The following is a 20,343-nucleotide window of genomic DNA, read 5'->3' as shown; positions in this document are numbered from 1 at the left end:
TCCAACTAGTCTATATTGCAAAGCATCTCCTACTGTCTTTGGAAGAAGGATCTATGGTCAGTAATTCCTGTTTCCTGATCTTCTTTGACATGGCTTAATCACCACCTAAGTTGATAATTCCATATTAATAATAGTGATATTCATGATTGAGCAAAGCGTGTTTTTTTTCCTGAATGTGATTGTGGGACAATGATTGTGTTGGAGAAAAATATAGGCCTTGATTAAATTTTGTCTTTCATTATTAATTACTTATTATTTTGAATGGAATGTATCTGCTCTATGGTCATATAGCTTTCCATTGATATAGAAGACATCTAATTCTGGCCATGGGGAAGTATGTAATTTGTGTTTATGACAAATAAGCATACAAGAGACAAACAGTATTATATCATGAATAGTTTATTTTTAATTTAGATGCAGCTTACTAAAATATTATGTCTAAGATGATTTTTTTGAATACAGAATAATAGAATTCCAATAGAAGGATAATAGAGAAAGATGTGCTAGCCCTGATGTTGATATAGCCACTTTGGTATACAGAACTGTTTTATATTTTTGGCTCCTTCGATATTTCTGAAAAAGATTAATTTAGAAATTTGGAGAGTATCTAAAATTTAAACTTTCAAAAACATAAAACATTACTTGACCCAGAATCTCCTAAAATACTCCAGCTAGTTTTCTAAAGTTAGCTTTCCATGATATTGATTTCTTCCACTTGATATTTCTGAAATATAGAGTTTAAGGATCATTAAACAATAAAAATAAACTACCACCAAACTAATGAAATACTATAGCATATTTTAAACAGATTGACAAGAAAAGATAACTTCCCTGAAAGTATTATGAAGTTTTTTGATTGAAAGTGAACTTGCTTCATTCTTCTATTCTTGGATTAATTCCTTTGCCATTAATTTCTTACTCATAGTAATAGTATCTCTGTGACTGACTAAATCCCAGTTGTTTTGATATATCACTAGAATGGCCATATAAACCTGGGTCCTTATTAAGATAAGTTGCATAATACCTTGGATGATCTTTACCAAATGAACTTGCTTTACAGATATCAGATCTTTTCTTGAAGACAACAGGATTGGAATTGTAACTAACACTTCTGTGCTGAGAGTGTCTAAGCCCAGATTCACCATAATCATAATCTGCACTACCATAGCTGCCATGTCTCCAAACTAAACCTGATTGACCTTTTTGCCTTTCAGTGCCCTCAGATTGATAATCATAAGAACTAGAACGGTGAGGACTGCCACGTGACTGTATTCCTGAGCGATACGCAGAATCTTGTGAAAGACTACTAAAGTGACCATGTTCCTTAGTGGTACTAGAGTCTGACTGTATAGATGAAGACTGTACATGACTGGCTGTATCGCGGGGATAGGATCCGGGGTGTCTGGGGGCATCTCTTGACTGCTCCCGGGAAGATCCATGATGGTTTCTGGAAGCAGACTCAGACCGCCTCTCAGAATCCTCTGAGTGTCCCTCACTGTCACTGTCCTGGCTAACACTGGATCCCTGGTGCCTGCTTCTCCTGGACCCCACTGATTCTCCCTGGCTGGACTGTGAGTGTCTAGAGCTGTTGGCCTGAGTGGAAGCCTCATGGTGACGTGACCCTGAGTGCCTGGAGCCATCTCCTATCTGTTCCTCATCACGTGTTTGTCTGCTTGCACTTCTGGATCCTGACTGCCCACGGGATGCCTGAGACCTTCCCTGGGATGTGTTGTGGCTGTGATGGGACCCTGAGTATCCAGAGCTGTCAACTGATTGCTCATGGTGGGATCCCTGCCTTCCTTCTCTGCTTGACCCTGTGTGTTCACGAATGGTGACCTGACCCTCATGGGACGCTGAGTGCCTGGAGCTGTCTCGTGCCTGCTCGTGGCGGGATCCTCGTGTTCCTCCAGTGCTGGACCCGGTCCATCCATGGGCAGACTCAGACTGTTCGTGAGTGCTCACCTGGTAGAGGAAAGACCCTGAATGTCCAGACTGTTGCCCTGAGCGGCCATGTGCGGACTCTTGGTGGCTCTGCAGATGGGGCCCAGCCTGTGCATGGGCTGACACTGACTCTGTGTCTGAGTCTTCTGAATGTCCCTCACTGTCACTGGCCTGACTACCACTGGACAACTGGTGTCCACGGTCACTGACTGCAGACGAAGCTTGTCCATGCCCAGTGCCTGAGTGTCGGGAGCTGTCTGCTGACGGCTGGTGGTTGGATCTGTGTCTTTCTCCTGGACTTGATCTTGCCTGCTCCTGGGATGACACAGCCTGTCCACGAGAGGAAGTCTCTGCGTGAGGAGTGCCTGATCGTCTGGAGCTGTCTGCGGAGTGCCTGTGACCGGCTCTGTCTTCTTGATGGGACCCGGGGTTTCTGGAGCCATCTCTTGACTGCTCCTGAGCAGATCCACGATGGTTTCTGGAAGCAGACCCAGACCACCTCTCAGAGTCTTCTGAGCGTCCCTCACTGTCACTGTCCTGGCTAACACTGGATCCCTGGTGCCTGCTTGTCCTGGACCCCACTGAATGTCCCTGGCCCACCTGTGAGTGTCTAGAGCTGTTGGCCCGAGCGGAAGCGTCGTGGTGATGCGACGCTGAGTGCCTGGAGCTGTCTCCTGATTGTTCCTTGTTACGAGTTTGTCTGCTTGCACTTCTGGATCCTGACTGCCCATGGGAGGCATCAGACCTTCCCTGGGATGTGGTGTGGCTGCGATGGGACTCTGAGTGTCCAGACCTATCTACTGATTGCTCGTGGTGGGATCCCTGCTGTCCTCCTCTGCTTGACCCCGGGTGTCCACGAATGGTGTCCTGACTCTCTTGGGACGCTGAGTACCTGGAGCTGTCTCGTGCTCGCTCGTGGCGGGATCCTTGTCTTCCTCCAGTGCTGGGCCCGGTCCGTCCATGGACGGACTCAGACTGTTCATGAGTGCTCACCTGGTAGCGGAAAGACCCTGAACCTCCAGACCTTTCCCCTGACCGTCCACGTGCAGACTCTTGGTGGCTCTGCTGATGGGGCCCAGCCTGTCCATGGCCTGACACTGACTGTGTGTCTGAGTCTTCTGAGTGTCCCTCACTATCACTGGCCTGATTACCACTGGACCCCCGGTGTCCACTGTCTCTGACTGCAGATGAAGCTTGTCCGTGCCGAATGCCTGAGTGTCTAGAGCTGTCTGCTGACTGCTGGTGGCGGGATCCGTGTCTTTCTCCTGGACTTGATCTTGCCTGTTCATGGGATGACGCAGCCTGTCCACGAGAGGAAGTCTCTGCGTGATGAGAGCCCGATTGTCTGGAGCTCTCTGCAGAGTGTCCGTGACCGGCTCTGTCTTCATGATGGGACCAGGGTTGTCTGGAGCCATCTCTTGACTGCTCCTGAGCAGATCCACGATGGTTTCTGGAAGCAGACCCAGACCGCCTCTCAGAATCTTCTGAGTGTCCCTCACTGTCACTGTCCTGGCTAACAATGGATCCTTGGTGCCTGCTTGTCCCGGACCCCTGTGATTGTCCCTGGCCGCCTGTGAGTGTCTAGAGCTGTCAGCCCGAGTGGAAGCTTCATAGTGACGTGACCCTGAGTGCCTGGAGCCGTCTCCTGATTGTTCCTCATTACGTGTTGTTCTGCTTGCACTTCTGGATCCTGACTGCCCACGAGAGGCATGAGACCTTCCGTGGGATGTGGTGTGGCTGTGTTGGGACCCTGAGTGTCCAGAGCTATCGAACGATTGCTCATGGTGGGACCCCTGCCTTCCTCCTCTGCTTGACTCCGGGTGTTCACGAATGGTGTCCTGACCCTCTTGGGACGCTGAGTGCCTGTAGCTGTCTCGTGCCTGCTCATGGCGGGATCCTTGTCTTCCTCCAGTGCTGGGCCCAGTCCGTCCATGGGTGGACTCAGACTGTTCATGAGTGCTCACCTGGTAGAGGAAAGACCCTGAACGTCCAGACCTTTCCCCTGACCGGCCACTTGCGGACTCTTGGTGGCTCTCGTGATGGGGCCCAGCCTGTCCGTTGGCTGACACTGACTGTGTATCTGAGTTTTCTGAATGTCCCTCACTGTCACTGGCCTGACTACCACTGGACCCTCGGTGTCCACTGTGTCTGACTGCAGATGAAGCTTGTCTGTGCCCAATGCCTGAGTGTCTGGAGCTGTCTGCTGACTGCTGGTGGCGGGATCCGTGTCTTTCTCCGGGACTTGATCTTGCCTGTTCCTGGGATGACGCAGCCTGTCCACGAGAGGAAGTCTCTGCGTGAGGAGTGCCTGATTGTCTGGGGCTCTCTGCAGAGTGCCTGTGACCGGCTCTGTCTTCTTGATGGGACCCGGGGTTTCTGGAGCCATCTCTTGACTGCTCCCGAGCAGATCCATGATGGTTTCTGGAAGCAGACCCAGACCACCTCTCAGAGTCTTCTGAGCGTCCCTCACTGTCACTGTCCTGGCTAACACTGGATCCCTGGTGCCTGCTTGTCCTGGACCCCACTGAATGTCCCTGGCCCACCTGTGAGTGTCTAGAGCTGTTGGCCCGAGCGGAAGCGTCGTGGTGATGCGACGCTGAGTGCCTGGAGCCGTCTCCTGATTGTTCCTCGTTACGAGTTTGTCTGCTTACACTTCTGGATCCTGACTGCCCATGGGAGGCATCAGACCTTCCCTGGGATGTGGTGTGGCTGTGATGGGACTCTGAGTGTCCAGACCTATCTACTGATTGCTTGTGGTGGGATCCCTGCTGTCCTCCTCTGCTTGACCCCGGGTGTCCACCAATGGTGTCCTGACCCTCTTGGGACGCTGAGTACCTGGAGCTGTCTCGTGCTCGCTCGTGGCGGGATCCTTGTCTTCCTCCAGTGCTGGGCCCGGTCCGTCCATGGACGGACTCAGACTGTTCATGAGTGCTCACCTGGTAGCGGAAAGACCCTGAACCTCCAGACCTTTCCCCTGACCGTCCACGTGCAGACTCTTGGTGGCTCTGCTGATGGGGCCCAGCCTGTCCATGGCCTGACACTGACTGTGTGTCTGAGTCTTCTGAGTGTCCCTCACTATCACTGGCCTGATTACCACTGGACCCCCGGTGTCCACTGTCTCTGACTGCAGATGAAGCTTGTCCGTGCCGAATGCCTGAGTGTCTAGAGCTGTCTGCTGACTGCTGGTGGCGGGATCCGTGTCTTTCTCCTGGACTTGATCTTGCCTGTTCATGGGATGACGCAGCCTGTCCACGAGAGGAAGTCTCTGCGTGATGAGAGCCCGATTGTCTGGAGCTCTCTGCAGAGTGTCCGTGACCGGCTCTGTCTTCATGATGGGACCAGGGTTGTCTGGAGCCATCTCTTGACTGCTCCTGAGCAGATCCACGATGGTTTCTGGAAGCAGACCCAGACCGCCTCTCAGAATCTTCTGAGTGTCCCTCACTGTCACTGTCCTGGCTAACAATGGATCCTTGGTGCCTGCTTGTCCCGGACCCCTGTGATTGTCCCTGGCCCGCCTGTGAGTGTCTAGAGCTGTCAGCCCGAGTGGAAGCTTCATAGTGACGTGACCCTGAGTGCCTGGAGCCGTCTCCTGATTGTTCCTCATTACGTGTTGTTCTGCTTGCACTTCTGGATCCTGACTGCCCACGAGAGGCATGAGACCTTCCGTGGGATGTGGTGTGGCTGTGTTGGGACCCTGAGTGTCCAGAGCTATCGAACGATTGCTCATGGTGGGACCCCTGCCTTCCTCCTCTGCTTGACTCCGGGTGTTCACGAATGGTGTCCTGACCCTCTTGGGACGCTGAGTGCCTGTAGCTGTCTCGTGCCTGCTCATGGCGGGATCCTTGTCTTCCTCCAGTGCTGGGCCCAGTCCGTCCATGGGTGGACTCAGACTGTTCATGAGTGCTCACCTGGTAGAGGAAAGACCCTGAACGTCCAGACCTTTCCCCTGACCGGCCACTTGCGGACTCTTGGTGGCTCTCGTGATGGGGCCCAGCCTGTCCGTTGGCTGACACTGACTGTGTATCTGAGTTTTCTGAATGTCCCTCACTGTCACTGGCCTGACTACCACTGGACCCTCGGTGTCCACTGTGTCTGACTGCAGATGAAGCTTGTCTGTGCCCAATGCCTGAGTGTCTGGAGCTGTCTGCTGACTGCTGGTGGCGGGATCCGTGTCTTTCTCCGGGACTTGATCTTGCCTGTTCCTGGGATGACGCAGCCTGTCCACGAGAGGAAGTCTCTGCGTGAGGAGTGCCTGATTGTCTGGGGCTCTCTGCAGAGTGCCTGTGACCGGCTCTGTCTTCTTGATGGGACCCGGGGTTTCTGGAGCCATCTCTTGACTGCTCCCGAGCAGATCCATGATGGTTTCTGGAAGCAGACCCAGACCACCTCTCAGAGTCTTCTGAGCGTCCCTCACTGTCACTGTCCTGGCTAACACTGGATCCCTGGTGCCTGCTTGTCCTGGACCCCACTGAATGTCCCTGGCCCACCTGTGAGTGTCTAGAGCTGTTGGCCCGAGCGGAAGCGTCGTGGTGATGCGACGCTGAGTGCCTGGAGCCGTCTCCTGATTGTTCCTCGTTACGAGTTTGTCTGCTTACACTTCTGGATCCTGACTGCCCATGGGAGGCATCAGACCTTCCCTGGGATGTGGTGTGGCTGTGATGGGACTCTGAGTGTCCAGACCTATCTACTGATTGCTCGTGGTGGGATCCCTGCTGTCCTCCTCTGCTTGACCCCGGGTGTCCACGAATGGTGTCCTGACCCTCTTGGGACGCTGAGTGCCTGGAGCTGTCTTGTGCCTGCTCGTGGCGGGGTCCTTGTCTTCCTCCAGTGCTGGGCCCGGTCCGTCCATGGACGGACTCAGACTGTTCATGAGTGCTCACCTGGTAGCGGAAAGACCCTGAACCTCCAGACCTTTCCCCTGACCGTCCACGTGCAGACTCTTGGTGGCTCTGCTGATGGGGCCCAGCCTGTCCATGGCCTGACACTGACTGTGTGTCTGAGTCTTCTGAGTGTCCCTCACTATCACTGGCCTGATTACCACTGGACCCCCGGTGTCCACTGTCTCTGACTGCAGATGAAGCTTGTCCGTGCCGAATGCCTGAGTGTCTAGAGCTGTCTGCTGACTGCTGGTGGCGGGATCCGTGTCTTTCTCCTGGACTTGATCTTGCCTGTTCATGGGATGACGCAGCCTGTCCACGAGAGGAAGTCTCTGCGTGATGAGAGCCCGATTGTCTGGAGCTCTCTGCAGAGTGTCCGTGACCGGCTCTGTCTTCATGATGGGACCAGGGTTGTCTGGAGCCATCTCTTGACTGCTCCTGAGCAGATCCACGATGGTTTCTGGAAGCAGACCCAGACCGCCTCTCAGAATCTTCTGAGTGTCCCTCACTGTCACTGTCCTGGCTAACACTGGATCCTTGGTGCCTGCTTGTCCCAGACCCCTGTGATTGTCCCTGGCCCGCCTGTGAGTGTCTAGAGCTGTCAGCCCGAGTGGAAGCTTCATAGTGACGTGACCCTGAGTGCCTGGAGCCGTCTCCTGATTGTTCCTCATTACATGTTGTTCTGCTTGCACTTCTGGATCCTGACTGCCCACGAGAGGCATGAGACCTTCCGTGGGATGTGGTGTGGCTGTGTTGGGACCCTGAGTGTCCAGAGCTATCGAACGATTGCTCATGGTGGGACCCCTGCCTTCCTCCTCTGCTTGACTCCGGGTGTTCACGAATGGTGTCCTGACCCTCTTGGGACGCTGAGTGCCTGTAGCTGTCTCGTGCCTGCTCATGGTGGGATCCTTGTCTTCCTCCAGTGCTGGGCCCAGTCCGTCCATGGGTGGACTCAGACTGTTCATGAGTGCTCACCTGGTAGAGGAAAGACCCTGAACGTCCAGACCTTTCCCCTGACCGGCCACTTGCGGACTCTTGGTGGCTCTCGTGATGGGGCCCAGCCTGTCCGTGGGCTGACACTGACTGTGTGTCTGAGTTTTCTGAATGTCCCTCACTGTCACTGGCCTGACTACCACTGGACCCTCGGTGTCCACTGTGTCTGACTGCAGATGAAGCTTGTCTGTGCCCAATGCCTGAGTGTCTGGAGCTGTCTGCTGACTGCTGGTGGCGGGATCCGTGTCTTTCTCCGGGACTTGATCTTGCCTGTTCCTGGGATGACGCAGCCTGTCCACGAGAGGAAGTCTCTGCGTGAGGAGTGCCTGATTGTCTGGGGCTCTCTGCAGAGTGCCTGTGACCGGCTCTGTCTTCTTGATGGGACCCGGGGTTTCTGGAGCCATCTCTTGACTGCTCCCGAGCAGATCCATGATGGTTTCTGGAAGCAGACCCAGACCACCTCTCAGAGTCTTCTGAGCGTCCCTCACTGTCACTGTCCTGGCTAACACTGGATCCCTGGTGCCTGCTTGTCCTGGACCCCACTGAATGTCCCTGGCCCACCTGTGAGTGTCTAGAGCTGTTGGCCTGAGCGGAAGCGTCGTGGTGATGCGACGCTGAGTGCCTGGAGCCGTCTCCTGATTGTTCCTCGTTACGAGTTTGTCTGCTTACACTTCTGGATCCTGACTGCCCATGGGAGGCATCAGACCTTCCCTGGGATGTGGTGTGGCTGTGATGGGACTCTGAGTGTCCAGACCTATCTACTGATTGCTCGTGGTGGGATCCCTGCTGTCCTCCTCTGCTTGACCCCGGGTGTCCACCAATGGTGTCCTGACCCTCTTGGGACGCTGAGTGCCTGGAGCTGTCTTGTGCCTGCTCGTGGCGGGATCCTTGTCTTCCTCCAGTGCTGGGCCCGGTCCGTCCATGGACGGACTCAGACTGTTCATGAGTGCTCACCTGGTAGCGGAAAGACCCTGAACCTCCAGACCTTTCCCCTGACCGTCCACGTGCAGACTCTTGGTGGCTCTGCTGATGGGGCCCAGCCTGTCCATGGCCTGACACTGACTGTGTGTCTGAGTCTTCTGAGTGTCCCTCACTATCACTGGCCTGATTACCACTGGACCCCCGGTGTCCACTGTCTCTGACTGCAGATGAAGCTTGTCCATGCCGAATGCCTGAGTGTCTAGAGCTGTCTGCTGACTGCTGGTGGCGGGATCCGTGTCTTTCTCCGGGACTTGATCTTGCCTGTTCATGGGATGACGCAGCCTGTCCACGAGAGGAAGTCTCTGCGTGATGAGAGCCCGATTGTCTGGAGCTCTCTGCAGAGTGTCCGTGACCGGCTCTGTCTTCATGATGGGACCAGGGTTGTCTGGAGCCATCTCTTGACTGCTCCTGAGCAGATCCACGATGGTTTCTGGAAGCAGACCCAGACCGCCTCTTAGAGTCTTCTGTGTGTCCTCCACTGTCACTGTCCTGGCTAACACTGGATCCCTGGTGCCTGCGTGTCCTGGACCCCGCTGATTCTCCCTGGCCCACCTGTGAGTGTCGGGAGCTGTCGGCCTGAGTGGATGCCTCATGGTTATGTGACCCGGAGTGCCTGGAGCCATATCCTGATTGTTCCTCATTACGAGTTTGTCTGCTTGCACTTCTGGGTCCTGACTGCTCACGGGATGCCTGAGCCCTTCCCTGGGATGTGGTATGGCTGTGATGGGACCCTGAGTATTCAGAGCTGTCTACCGATTGCTCATGGTGGGACCCCTGCCTTCCTCCTCTGCTTGACCCCGGGTGTTCATGAATGGTGTCCTGACCCTCTTGGGATGCTGTGTGCCTGTAGCTGTCTCGTGCCTGTTCATGACGGGATCCTTGTCTTCCTCTAGTGCTGGGCCCGTTCCGTCCATGGGCGGACTCAGACTGTTCATGAGTGCTCACCTGGTAGAAGAAAGACCCTGAACGTCCAGACCTTTCCCCTGACTGGCCACTTGCAGACTGTTGGTGGCCCTGCTGATGGGACCCAGCCTGTCCATGGGCTGACACTGACTGTGTGTCTGAATCTTCTGAGTGTCCCTCACTGTCACTGGCCTGAGTACCACTGGATCCTCGGTGTCCACTGTCTCTGACTGCAGATGAAGCTTGTCTGCGCCCAGTGCCTGAGTGTTGGGAGCTGTCTGCTGACTGCTGGGGGCGGGATCCATGTCTTTCTCCTGGACTTGATCTTCCATGTGCCTGGGATGACGCAGCCTGTCCATGAGAGGAAGTCTCTGTGTGACGAGTGTCTGATTGTCTGGAGCTGTCTGCAGAGAGCCTGTGACTGGCTCTGTCTTCTTGATGGGACCCGGGGTTTCTGGAGCCATCTCTTGACTGCTCCCAAGCAGATCCATAATGGTTTCTGGAAGCAGACCCAGACCGCCTCTCAGAGTCTTCTGAGTGTCCCTCACTATCACTGTCTTGGCTAACACTGGATCCTTGATGCCTGCTTGTCCTGGATCCCGCTGATTCTCCCTGGCCCACCTGTGAGTGTCTAGAGCTGTCGGCCTGAGTGGAAGGTTCATGGTGACGCGACCCTGAGTGTCTGGAGTCTTCTCCTGATTGTTCCCCATTACGTGCTTGTCTGCTTGCACTTCTGGATCCTGACTTCCCACGGGAGTCATCAGACCTTCCCTGGGATGTGTTGTGGCTGTGATGAGACCCTGAGTGTCCTGAGCTGTCTACCTGTTGCTCGTGGTGAGATCCCTGCCTTCCTCCTCTGCTTGACCCTGGGTGTCCACGAATGGTGTCCTGACCCTCTTGGGATGCTGAGTGCCAGGAGCTTTCTTGTGCCTGCTCGTGGTGGGATCCTTGTCTTCCTCCAGTGCTGGGCCTGGTCCGTCCATGGACGGACTCAGACTGTTCATGAGTGCTCACCTGGTAGAGGAAAGACCTTGAACGTCCAGACCTTTCCCCTGACCGGCCGTGTACGGACTCTTGGTGGCTCTGGTGTCTGGGCCCAGCCTGACCGTGGGCTGACACTGATTGTGTGTCTGAGTCTTCTGAATGTCCCTCACTGTCACTGACCTGACTACCACTGGACCCCTGGTGTCCATGGTTGCTGACTGCAGTTGAAGCTTCTCCATGCCCAATGCCTGAGTGTCTGGAGCTGTTTGCTGACTGCTGGTGGCGGGATCCGTGTCTTTCTCCTAGACTTGATCTTGCCTGTTCATAGGATGACGCAGCCTGTCCACGAGAGGAAGTCTCTGTGTGACGAGTGCCTGATTGTCTGGAGCTGTCGGCAGAGTGCCCGTGACCGGCTCTGTCTTCTTGATGGGACCCAGTGTGTCTGGAGCCATCTCTTGACTGCTCCCAAGTAGATCCATGATGGTTTCTGGAAGCAGACCCAGACCGCCTCTCAGAATCTTCTGAGTGTCCCTCACTGTCCTGGCTAACACTGGATCCCCTATGCCTTCGTGTCCTGGACTCATGCAGTGGTACCTGTCTTGTATTTTCATGTCTTGACCTGTTCACTTGCGATGACGATTCGTCATCAGATGACCTTGATCTTTCATATATTTTGTTTTCTTCTAATAGATTATCAGTAGTGTCATAGGCTTCATCCTGTATTGTGTAATATGTGGCAATCTGGCCTGATTCTGTCAATTTTTCAGTCATTCTTTCTGTGTTTTCATAATCATATCCTCCTTCTTCTTTGTCTTCTTTCTCTTCAGGTCTTTCACTTAGCCTCTTCCTATTGTCTTCTAATCTAGTATTTTCAGTCTTGTTTTTCTCTTTTTTACTTGACTTATGATGTTTTTTTCTACATTCTTCTTCTCTTTGAGTAGGCGAATATCCTTTTCTTTCTTTTTTTTCAGAACTAGATTCATGCCTTTTCCCCCCTGTTTCTCTTGGGCTCTTGGATCTTCCCTTATTCCCTTTTCTATTGTTTCTTCTTTCCAGACTCGAAGGTGTTTTTCTGTTTTCTTTCTCTTTATTATCTTCATGTTTATCATGATGACTGTGCTTTCTGTGCTTGTGTCCTGATATCGGTAAATTCTCTTTTCTAGTAGACTCATAGTATGCTTGAGCCAACTTGAATACCATCAGAAGAAACTCAGTGAAGTCAATTTTCTTGTTGTGGTCTATATCCAAGTGATCCATGAAGACATCAACCGTATCTGGGTCATCTGGATTCTGTACAGAGGGAAGTCACAGAGGGAGACTGCATCAGATAGAATCACATTATCAGCCAATTAATTCAAAGTTAATTTAAGGAACCTGATCTTTGAGTATTAAAAAGTGGGACAAAATCTTTTTGTTTTTTAAAGACTTTTTCATCTCATCCTCATTCAGGTGTTATATGTGAATAAAGATGTTGTAAAGACTAGTAAGGTGTCAGGATTTGATGGGGTAAGTGACTCTTTTTCTTATTTTAAAAGTCAGAAGTATATATAATTCATTACTTAGTTTTCTTTAATTAAAATCCCTTTAGCAATGTTGATGTTTGGGAGAATATTATAAATACCAAAATACTAAGCACTAATTTACGTTAATTTTTAAATATTTATATTTTTTTCTCTGAGGGTGTCTTTATGTTTATAATATACATCCAGGTATAGGGGAAGAAAATAAAATCTATCTCTTTTGAGACAAGATTAACTCTTCTCCTAATTTAAGAGAAATAGTTCACAAAGAGCTCAAAATAACCCTTGCTTAGATTATTGATGAGAAACACAAATGCTCTATCTTTGGTCTTGTCAGAGACTGTTACCTTCAGGATTTGCCGAAATTCCTTTTCCAGAAGTTCCTTCAGCTCTTTTTTGCTCAATGTGTCAGTGTTTTTATCCTTTTTTGAATATTGCTTGAAAAGATTAATTATGGCAAAGATGTTTTCCAGGAGAGTAGACATCTTTTGGCAATAAATGTGAACCTAGAAAGAAGAAATAAAAGTGCACTTTTTTTGTACATCTTTTTTTTCTAGGTTATATTATTACAATCATTTTCCACATTTTAAACCTACATTTTCTTCTAAGTAATCCATCTTTAAGAATGGAAGATGGACATGAGAAACTTTTCTCTACCATCTACATAAAACAAATGAATAGAGTTTTCCTTACTTAAATAAAATTGCCCATTTTTTGGCCTTGTGCCCACTTACAGCTGGACTTAGTAGTCTCACAGACCTCAGTGCGCTCTAGGTAAGATCATCCCTCTTGCTGATCTTGCCATTGCTAATAACAAGAATTTAGAAAGGCTGACTGGTTTTAAGCATAAAATTTACTTATACAAATTTACTGAAAATTACTTCCCTAAAAGCTAACTTAGTAAATGATTAATTTGCTAAGACACAATTTTCTGAAAGCCAGTTAGCCATATGACAAGATACTCAATGAAAGTTCATTCAATTTTTTACTTGTGTTTTAAACATTTCATGAAGTTTATAATATTTCATTGTATAGGATGGATTTAATAGCTCTTCAATATTTAAAGAGAAAGGTTTTTCTGACTGGGTTTCATTTTGCCATTTAAGGAATGTTCAGTTTATCTCATTGGTGAAGAAATTAGTAAGCATGTCAGTAAATCTAAGCATGTATTATATAAAGAATTATAACTTTATTAGGACTTGCAAAACCAGGTGAAACTAAAATACTGTAGAAAACAATGTGAAGGAGATTACTGTAGCAGTCAGAACTAAAATATTTTTGGACCTTGGGTTGTTTGGTAAGAGGAATTAGATATTAATGAATTTTGCTGTGGTTAAGTAATATATGTATTTGGGTAAGTTTATGGGTATTTACTAAAATAATAGAATTTATAAAACATCATTCTCAGTAAACTATCGCAAGGACAAAAAACCAAACACCGCATGTTCTCACTCATAGGTGGGAATTGAACAATGAGAACTCATGGACACAGGAAGGGGAACATCACACTCTGGGGACTGTTGTGGGGTGGGGGGAGGGGGGAGGGACAGCATTAGGAGATATGCCTAATGCTAAATGATGAGTTAATGGGTGCAGCAAAACAACATGGCACATGGATACATATGTAACAAACCTGCACATTGTGCACATGTACCCTAAAACCTAAAGTATAATAATAATAAAAAAAAATTAATAATTTCTAAACCATTAGAGATGAAAAAGGGGAATTAAGAAACTTTAATAATTCAACAGAAGCCAGGAAAGAAGAAAATAAGAAGCATAGAAAAAGAAGGGTAAACAGAAAGCATAAAACAAATTAATAGAATTACAAATAATTTTATTATTACTAATTACAATATATGTAAAATAGACCAGATCTTGCCAGTTAAAATATAGATTGTAAAGGTTGAATTTAAAAAATTACAGCTATATGCTTCTTACAAAACCTTTTTAAAGTTTATGATTATTTTCAGCCAGTCTTATTTATGATGATATTTTATTCTCTGAACTTATCGTTACTTGCAACATAAGCAAAATCTCTGTCTCAAGGATCTCACTCTTTGACCTCCTCTTGTACCCTGATGTCAATAATTCTTTAACCTCTCTATTTACTGCTTTATGTACTCACTTCCCTTTTTACCTTGGTTAGACATTATGTTTAATCTCCCCAAATGCTCTTTGGATACATCCACTTGTCCTACTTTTTCTTATACCCACTGGCCAAAGCTTCAACAACTTCTCCTTTCCTTTATCTCTGATGTCCTTGATTTTGATTCCTGAGAACTTGGAAGCCATTGGAAAAGAGTTTCCTCATTCTCCTAATATCTGATCTCCCAACCTACTACATTTCTATCCATATACCTTGCCTTCACTTTATTTAGGGTAATAAACAGTCTGTGCTCCTCCTGTCCTTTACTTTGGCACTGAGCCCCACTCTCTCTTGCCTACCCAAACACTTTGCTTCTGCAGTTGCCTACTTTCTCATATGCATCATTAATTACTCTTGGTCTACTAGATCATTCCCTTCAATATATATTCATGCTGAAATATCTATCTAACACTTACCTTCCCATCTCCACCCCACCCCCAATCTCACATCTGCCTTTAGGTACCATCTGATTTATCTGTTCCCTTTTATAGCAAAATTCCTCAAAAAATATGCCTATACATTCTGTCTTTACTTCCTCATTCTTGTTTTCCTTTACTCAAAGTATTTTTCTTTCTAAAAAATGTATTAAAATTCTCACCAAGTAAAAAATATCCTTCATATTTCCAAATCCACGTATCCATTTTTATTTTACATATTACTTGACATATCAGCAGCATTTGATGCAACTGGCTGCATCCTTCTTCAGAGACCTGGCACTCTCAAGTTTCTCCTCCAACCTCAATGGCCACTTTTTTCTAGCCTCCTCATTCAGCTGATAATGTTGCTATGCCCTATGATTCACTCCTTAGCTTCTTTTCTCTATTATACTCCCTCGGGTCATCTCATCTAGTTCTATATAACTTTTTAAATAAGTTGACAACTCACAAGTTTATACCCCCAGTCACTGACTGTCCCCTAAACTTGAGACGTGTATGTCTAAATGCCTATCCGATATTTCTACTTGAGTCTTGTAGAGATCTTAAATCTATTATATTCAAAACAGAAGTCTTGATTTTCAACTGCTTTACCCTAAAAATGTCCCACACCCATTATCCTCATCAGTTATTCCTGTCTTCCTGATGGCTCAAGTCATAAACCTGAAAATTAGTTCTGATTCTCCTTTTCTTACATCCAATATCTATTCCATCAACATGTTTTATTGGTCCTACTTTCAAAATATCCCTAAAATTAGTCAGTTTTCCCTACTTCACTCTGTTTCCTTCTCTAGTAGTTTATTTTTATCACCACAGAAATATACTGGAGTATCTTCCATCTTAAAACCCTTCCCTTGAACCATTATTCCGCCCTCCCCCAATATTTCTCCTAACATCTTACTAGCCTAATTAACTGCTTCATTTCACAGGAGTCCTGGAGAAGTTTTCTCTGCTTTCTCTCTTAAAATGTTTACCACCCACTTTCTTTTTAACCTGCTTCTCTCAATTTTCTATCACCAAACTCTACTGAAACTGCTTTGTGTCAAATCATCTGTGATCTCCAAGTTGTTAAATACAGTGTCATTTCTCCATCGTCACCTCATCATCATCATCTTACTTAATCTCTTGGTATGTGAAATAGAATTAACCATTCCTTTCTTAATGGAGTCTTTTTGTTTCTTGGATCTCATGACACCATATTCTTCTGATATTCCTCTTACCCACTGAATGCTGTTGTCTCTCAGTATTCTTTACTAACCTCTCTTCTGCTCAATCTCAAAAGGTTGGAAATATTTGTGGCTGTGTCTTAGGCCTTCTTTTTAAAAAAAATCTACACACTTTTCTGAGGCAATCTCATTGGATCCCATGACTTCAGATACCATCTATCTGATGACTTCAAAATTGATACCTCTAGGCATAACCTTTTCTCAGAGCTTACATTCATTCATTCATTCCTTCATTTATTTAACAAGTATCAAACAGTTACTAAAGGGTTAGGCACTGTTTCATGCTTTGGAGATATAGTAGTGAACAAGATAGATGAGGTGCCTGCCTACTTTTGTGAAGACAATAAACAAACAATAAATTAATTCAACAATTAGATATTGGTAAGTGATATGTACATAACTAAAATAAGATTGCTATTATACAGAATATTTGGGGGTACTTTAAGGAAAGGAGGTTTTGTGGTAGAGGGGACATTTGAGCTTAAAATGGAAAAATAAGAAGGAAGTAGCCTTGTTAATTAATTAGAGAATTTTAGCAAAGGGAACAGTGCAAAGATTCTAAGATGAAAATCAGCTTGGCATGTTAGAGATATAGAAAAAGACCAACTCAGTTAGAAAATTGTGGACAAAGCAGGAGTAATACAACATAAAGTCAGAGATACAGACGGGTCAGATAATGATGATCTTCTACATAAGGTGACATTTGTGCATGTTATTTTAGGTGTGATGAGACTAGATGAAATTTTTGGTAAGAGAGTGATCTAATATGGTTTGATTTTTAAAGATTGCTTTGTGCAATTGTTTATTAGTTTCAGACTCTGAATACAACTAGAAATGTGTGTGTGTATGTGTGTGTGTGGTTGAAGGTATCACAGAGTTATCAAGATTGTGACAATTTACTGGGGCTTACATTCAGATTTAGAGGGAAATACAGTATTTTGGGAATTAAAAGACAAAATTTTCTAAAACTGATGAAAGATATCAAGGTATAGGTTCAAAAGGATATTATAAACTCCAAGCAGGAGATATAAAATAAAACCAAAGCAAGACATATAATAATAAAACTGCTGAACATTTGAGGCAATGAGGAAATCTTAAGAGCAGACAGAGAAACACTTGTATTACCTTCAAAGGAGCAACAATAAGATTGATACTTGTCTTTTCAAAAGAAACAATGGAAGCTAAAAGACAATGAAATGTTATATTCATCTTTCTGAAGCAAAATAAGTTATATGTTAACAGTGAAAATATCCACCAAAATGAAAACATGTAAAGATATTTTCAAGCAAAGAAAAACAGAGCTAATCACCAGAGACCTACTGTAAAGGAAATATTAAAGGGTAATTCTAGTTGGAAGCACAGAGGAGCAAGAAAGAATAAGAACAACAGAAAGAGCATATGTGTGGAAAAATATAGCTAGATATTGATTGCATAAAATAATAATAGTAATCTTTCAGGATTTAAGGTAAATAGAATTAAAATACACAACAATCCCAGATAAGGCAGTGAGAAAATGGAGTTAAGTATTGTAGGACACTTGTATCATTTGGGTAGGGGTTAAAGATTTTTTTTCTTAATAATGTACTCTAACAAATCAAGGATGCATGCTATAATTTTTAGGGCAAGGATGCAGATAATAAAAGAGTGTATAATTAATAAGCTTTTGTATAAAGATAATTAACTGGCAAATATTAACTTAATCCAAAAAAGTCAAGAATAGAAAAAGAAATATAGAACAGGTGAGACAGTAGAAACCAAGTAGTAATATGGTACAGATGTAAACCAAATAGTTCCATAATAACTCTGAATATAAATAGAGTAAATATGCTAATTAAGGGACAAGGCTGTCAGACTGGATTAAAAAAAAAACCAACTGTATGCTGCTTATAGGAGACACACATAAAATGTGATTAAAGTGATCATAAATGAAAGGATGGAAGAAAGAGATACCATTCAAACACTAAAAGAAAGCTGTTATTATTATAATCATATCTGTCAAGTAGACTTTAAGGCAAAAAATATTGCTAGAAGGAAATTTTATAATAATAAAAGATCAATTCTCCAGGAAGCCTCAAAATATATAAATTAAAATTGACAGAAGTATAAGGAGGAACAGGCAGGCAATCTACAATCATAGTGGGGTATTTAAATACACCTCTCTCAGCAACTGATCGAACAAGTAAAAAATATGTAAGAATATAGAATATTTCTACAAAATTATTAATAAAACATCAACATACATTGAACGCTACACCTAACAACTGCAGAATGCCCATTCTTTTGAAATTGACCATATACTGGGCCATAAAGCAAGTTTCAATAAATTTTAAAGGGTTGAAATCATAGAGTTTGTTCTCTAACACGGTGGAATGAAGCACACATTAAATAATAGGAAGATAACTAGAAAAATCTTTAAGTGTTTGAAAATTAAGCAATAACTTCTAAATAATCAATGAGTCATTGAATAAATTACAATGCAAAATTAGAAAATATTTTTAAGTAAATGAAAATGAGAAAAATATGAAATAGCATAACTTGTGGAATACATTAATTCCATGCCTAATAGATATTTATAGCCTATATATATATATACACACACATATATACATATATACACTCAACATATATACACATATAAACACACACATATATATATGAATGATATATCTTTTTCCCATCCTTTAATTTTCAATCACTGTTATCATTTTTTATGTGTGAATCTTATAAGCAGCATACAGTTGTGTGTGTGTATATATATATATATGAAAGACTGAAAAATTAATTGCCTAAGCATATATCTCAAGAAGTTTTAAAAAGAACAAATTAAGCCCTAAGAAAGTATAATGAAGGAAATAATAAAGATAACTAAAATTAATAAAATAGAAAGAAAATTTAGAGAATCAACAGTGCCAAGATGCAGCCTTTGAAAAATCTAATAAAACTGATAACCCCGGCAAGATTAATCAAGAAAAGAAGAGTAAGTACCAATATCAGGAAAGTAAAAGGGGACATTGCTATCGAGGTTTTAGACGTTAGAAAGATGACAAGAGCATATTATAAAAAACATTATACCAGTTAATTTGAAAATTTAGATGACATAGAAGAAGTGTTTCTAGAAAAACACTTGTTACCAAGACTGAACCAACAATAAATAGAAAACCTAAATAGTCCTATGTTTATTAAAGAAATTGAATCTTAAATGCATTCATTTCCAGTGGGGGAGAAACTGCAGGTCAGATGGCTTTACTGAATTCTATTCAATGTGAAAGAAAGAAATAACTATAATATGACATAGATTATGTCAGAGAAATGAAAAAGAGGAAACACCCATTTTATTAATCCAAACTGGCCTCAGTACCATAACCTGACAATGATATAAGAATCAAAATTTTCAGGACAATTCCTTTCATATAGATGCAAAACTCTGAAAGAAAATAATAGTAGACTGAATTCAGTGGTATATAAAAAGAATATATGTTATTCCTAACTACATTTTATTCCAAAATTCATGTTTGGATTAACATTTGAAAACCAACCAAGTAAGTACTGAAATAGAATAATGGGGAAAATTATATGAACCTCTCAATTGATGAAAAAATGATAAAATCCAACATTAATTCTGATTAATAAATAAAAGATTGATTATGTCTTTGAAAAATGTCATAGCAAAAATTATATTTAATGGTGAAATGAAAGCTTTCATCTCCAAGTTTGGGAATGAAGCTAGTATGCCTGTATCATCCTATTGATATATACTATGTATAGTATCATCCTATTTAACATTGTACTAAAAGTCCTAGCTAGAGCAATACGTTAGGAAAAGGAATTAAAAGCAGAGTAATTGGAAAAGAAGTAATAAAACTGTTATTACTCATGGAATGATATAACTTTTGTATGTGGAAAATCCAAAAGAATATATAGCTAAACTATTAGAATAAATAAACTAAACATGCTTCTGGTTATAAGTATATAAAAATCAATTGTATTTCTATATAACAGCAATAAATGCTTAGAAAATGAAATAAAGGATGCTATTTACAAAAGCATAAAAAATCAGAAACATTTTAGGAATAAATCTAATTAAAGATATGAAATGACTGTACTCAGAATATTATAAAAGTTGAGATTATAAGTGCTGAGAAAATGAAATAAGAAAGGAGGCTATTCATAAAAGCATAAAAAGGAAATTTTTAGGAATAAATCTAAGAAAACATGAAAGAGCTATACTCAGAAAATTATAAATATTGAGATAAACTAAATATTTAAATAACTGGAAGAATATATAGCTTGTTTATTAACTGAAAGTCTCAATAGCATTAAGATATCAAATCTCCT

At 44.4% G+C, this 20,343-nt stretch overlaps 1 protein-coding gene across 1 annotated transcript in view; it reads right to left on the bottom strand.

Annotated features, from left to right (window-relative positions):
* Positions 1-233: 233 nt before the first annotated feature.
* Positions 234-20,343, bottom strand: part of FLG (filaggrin) — a 22,510-nt gene continuing 2,400 nt past the window's right edge. Inside the window, 3 exon segments of the mRNA XM_012511601.2 lie at positions 234-3,512; positions 3,515-11,969; positions 12,547-12,705. Of these exon segments, the coding sequence (XP_012367055.2) occupies positions 916-3,512; positions 3,515-11,969; positions 12,547-12,684 (11,190 nt within the window). The 5' untranslated portion in view covers positions 12,685-12,705 and the 3' untranslated portion in view covers positions 234-915.

The sequence above is a fragment of the Nomascus leucogenys genome, chromosome 12 (assembly GCF_006542625.1).
Source record: "Nomascus leucogenys isolate Asia chromosome 12, Asia_NLE_v1, whole genome shotgun sequence".
NCBI lineage: Eukaryota > Metazoa > Chordata > Mammalia > Primates > Hylobatidae > Nomascus > Nomascus leucogenys.
Note: the sequence above shows the minus strand (reverse complement) of the source record. Positions and strands in the feature narration are given on the sequence as shown.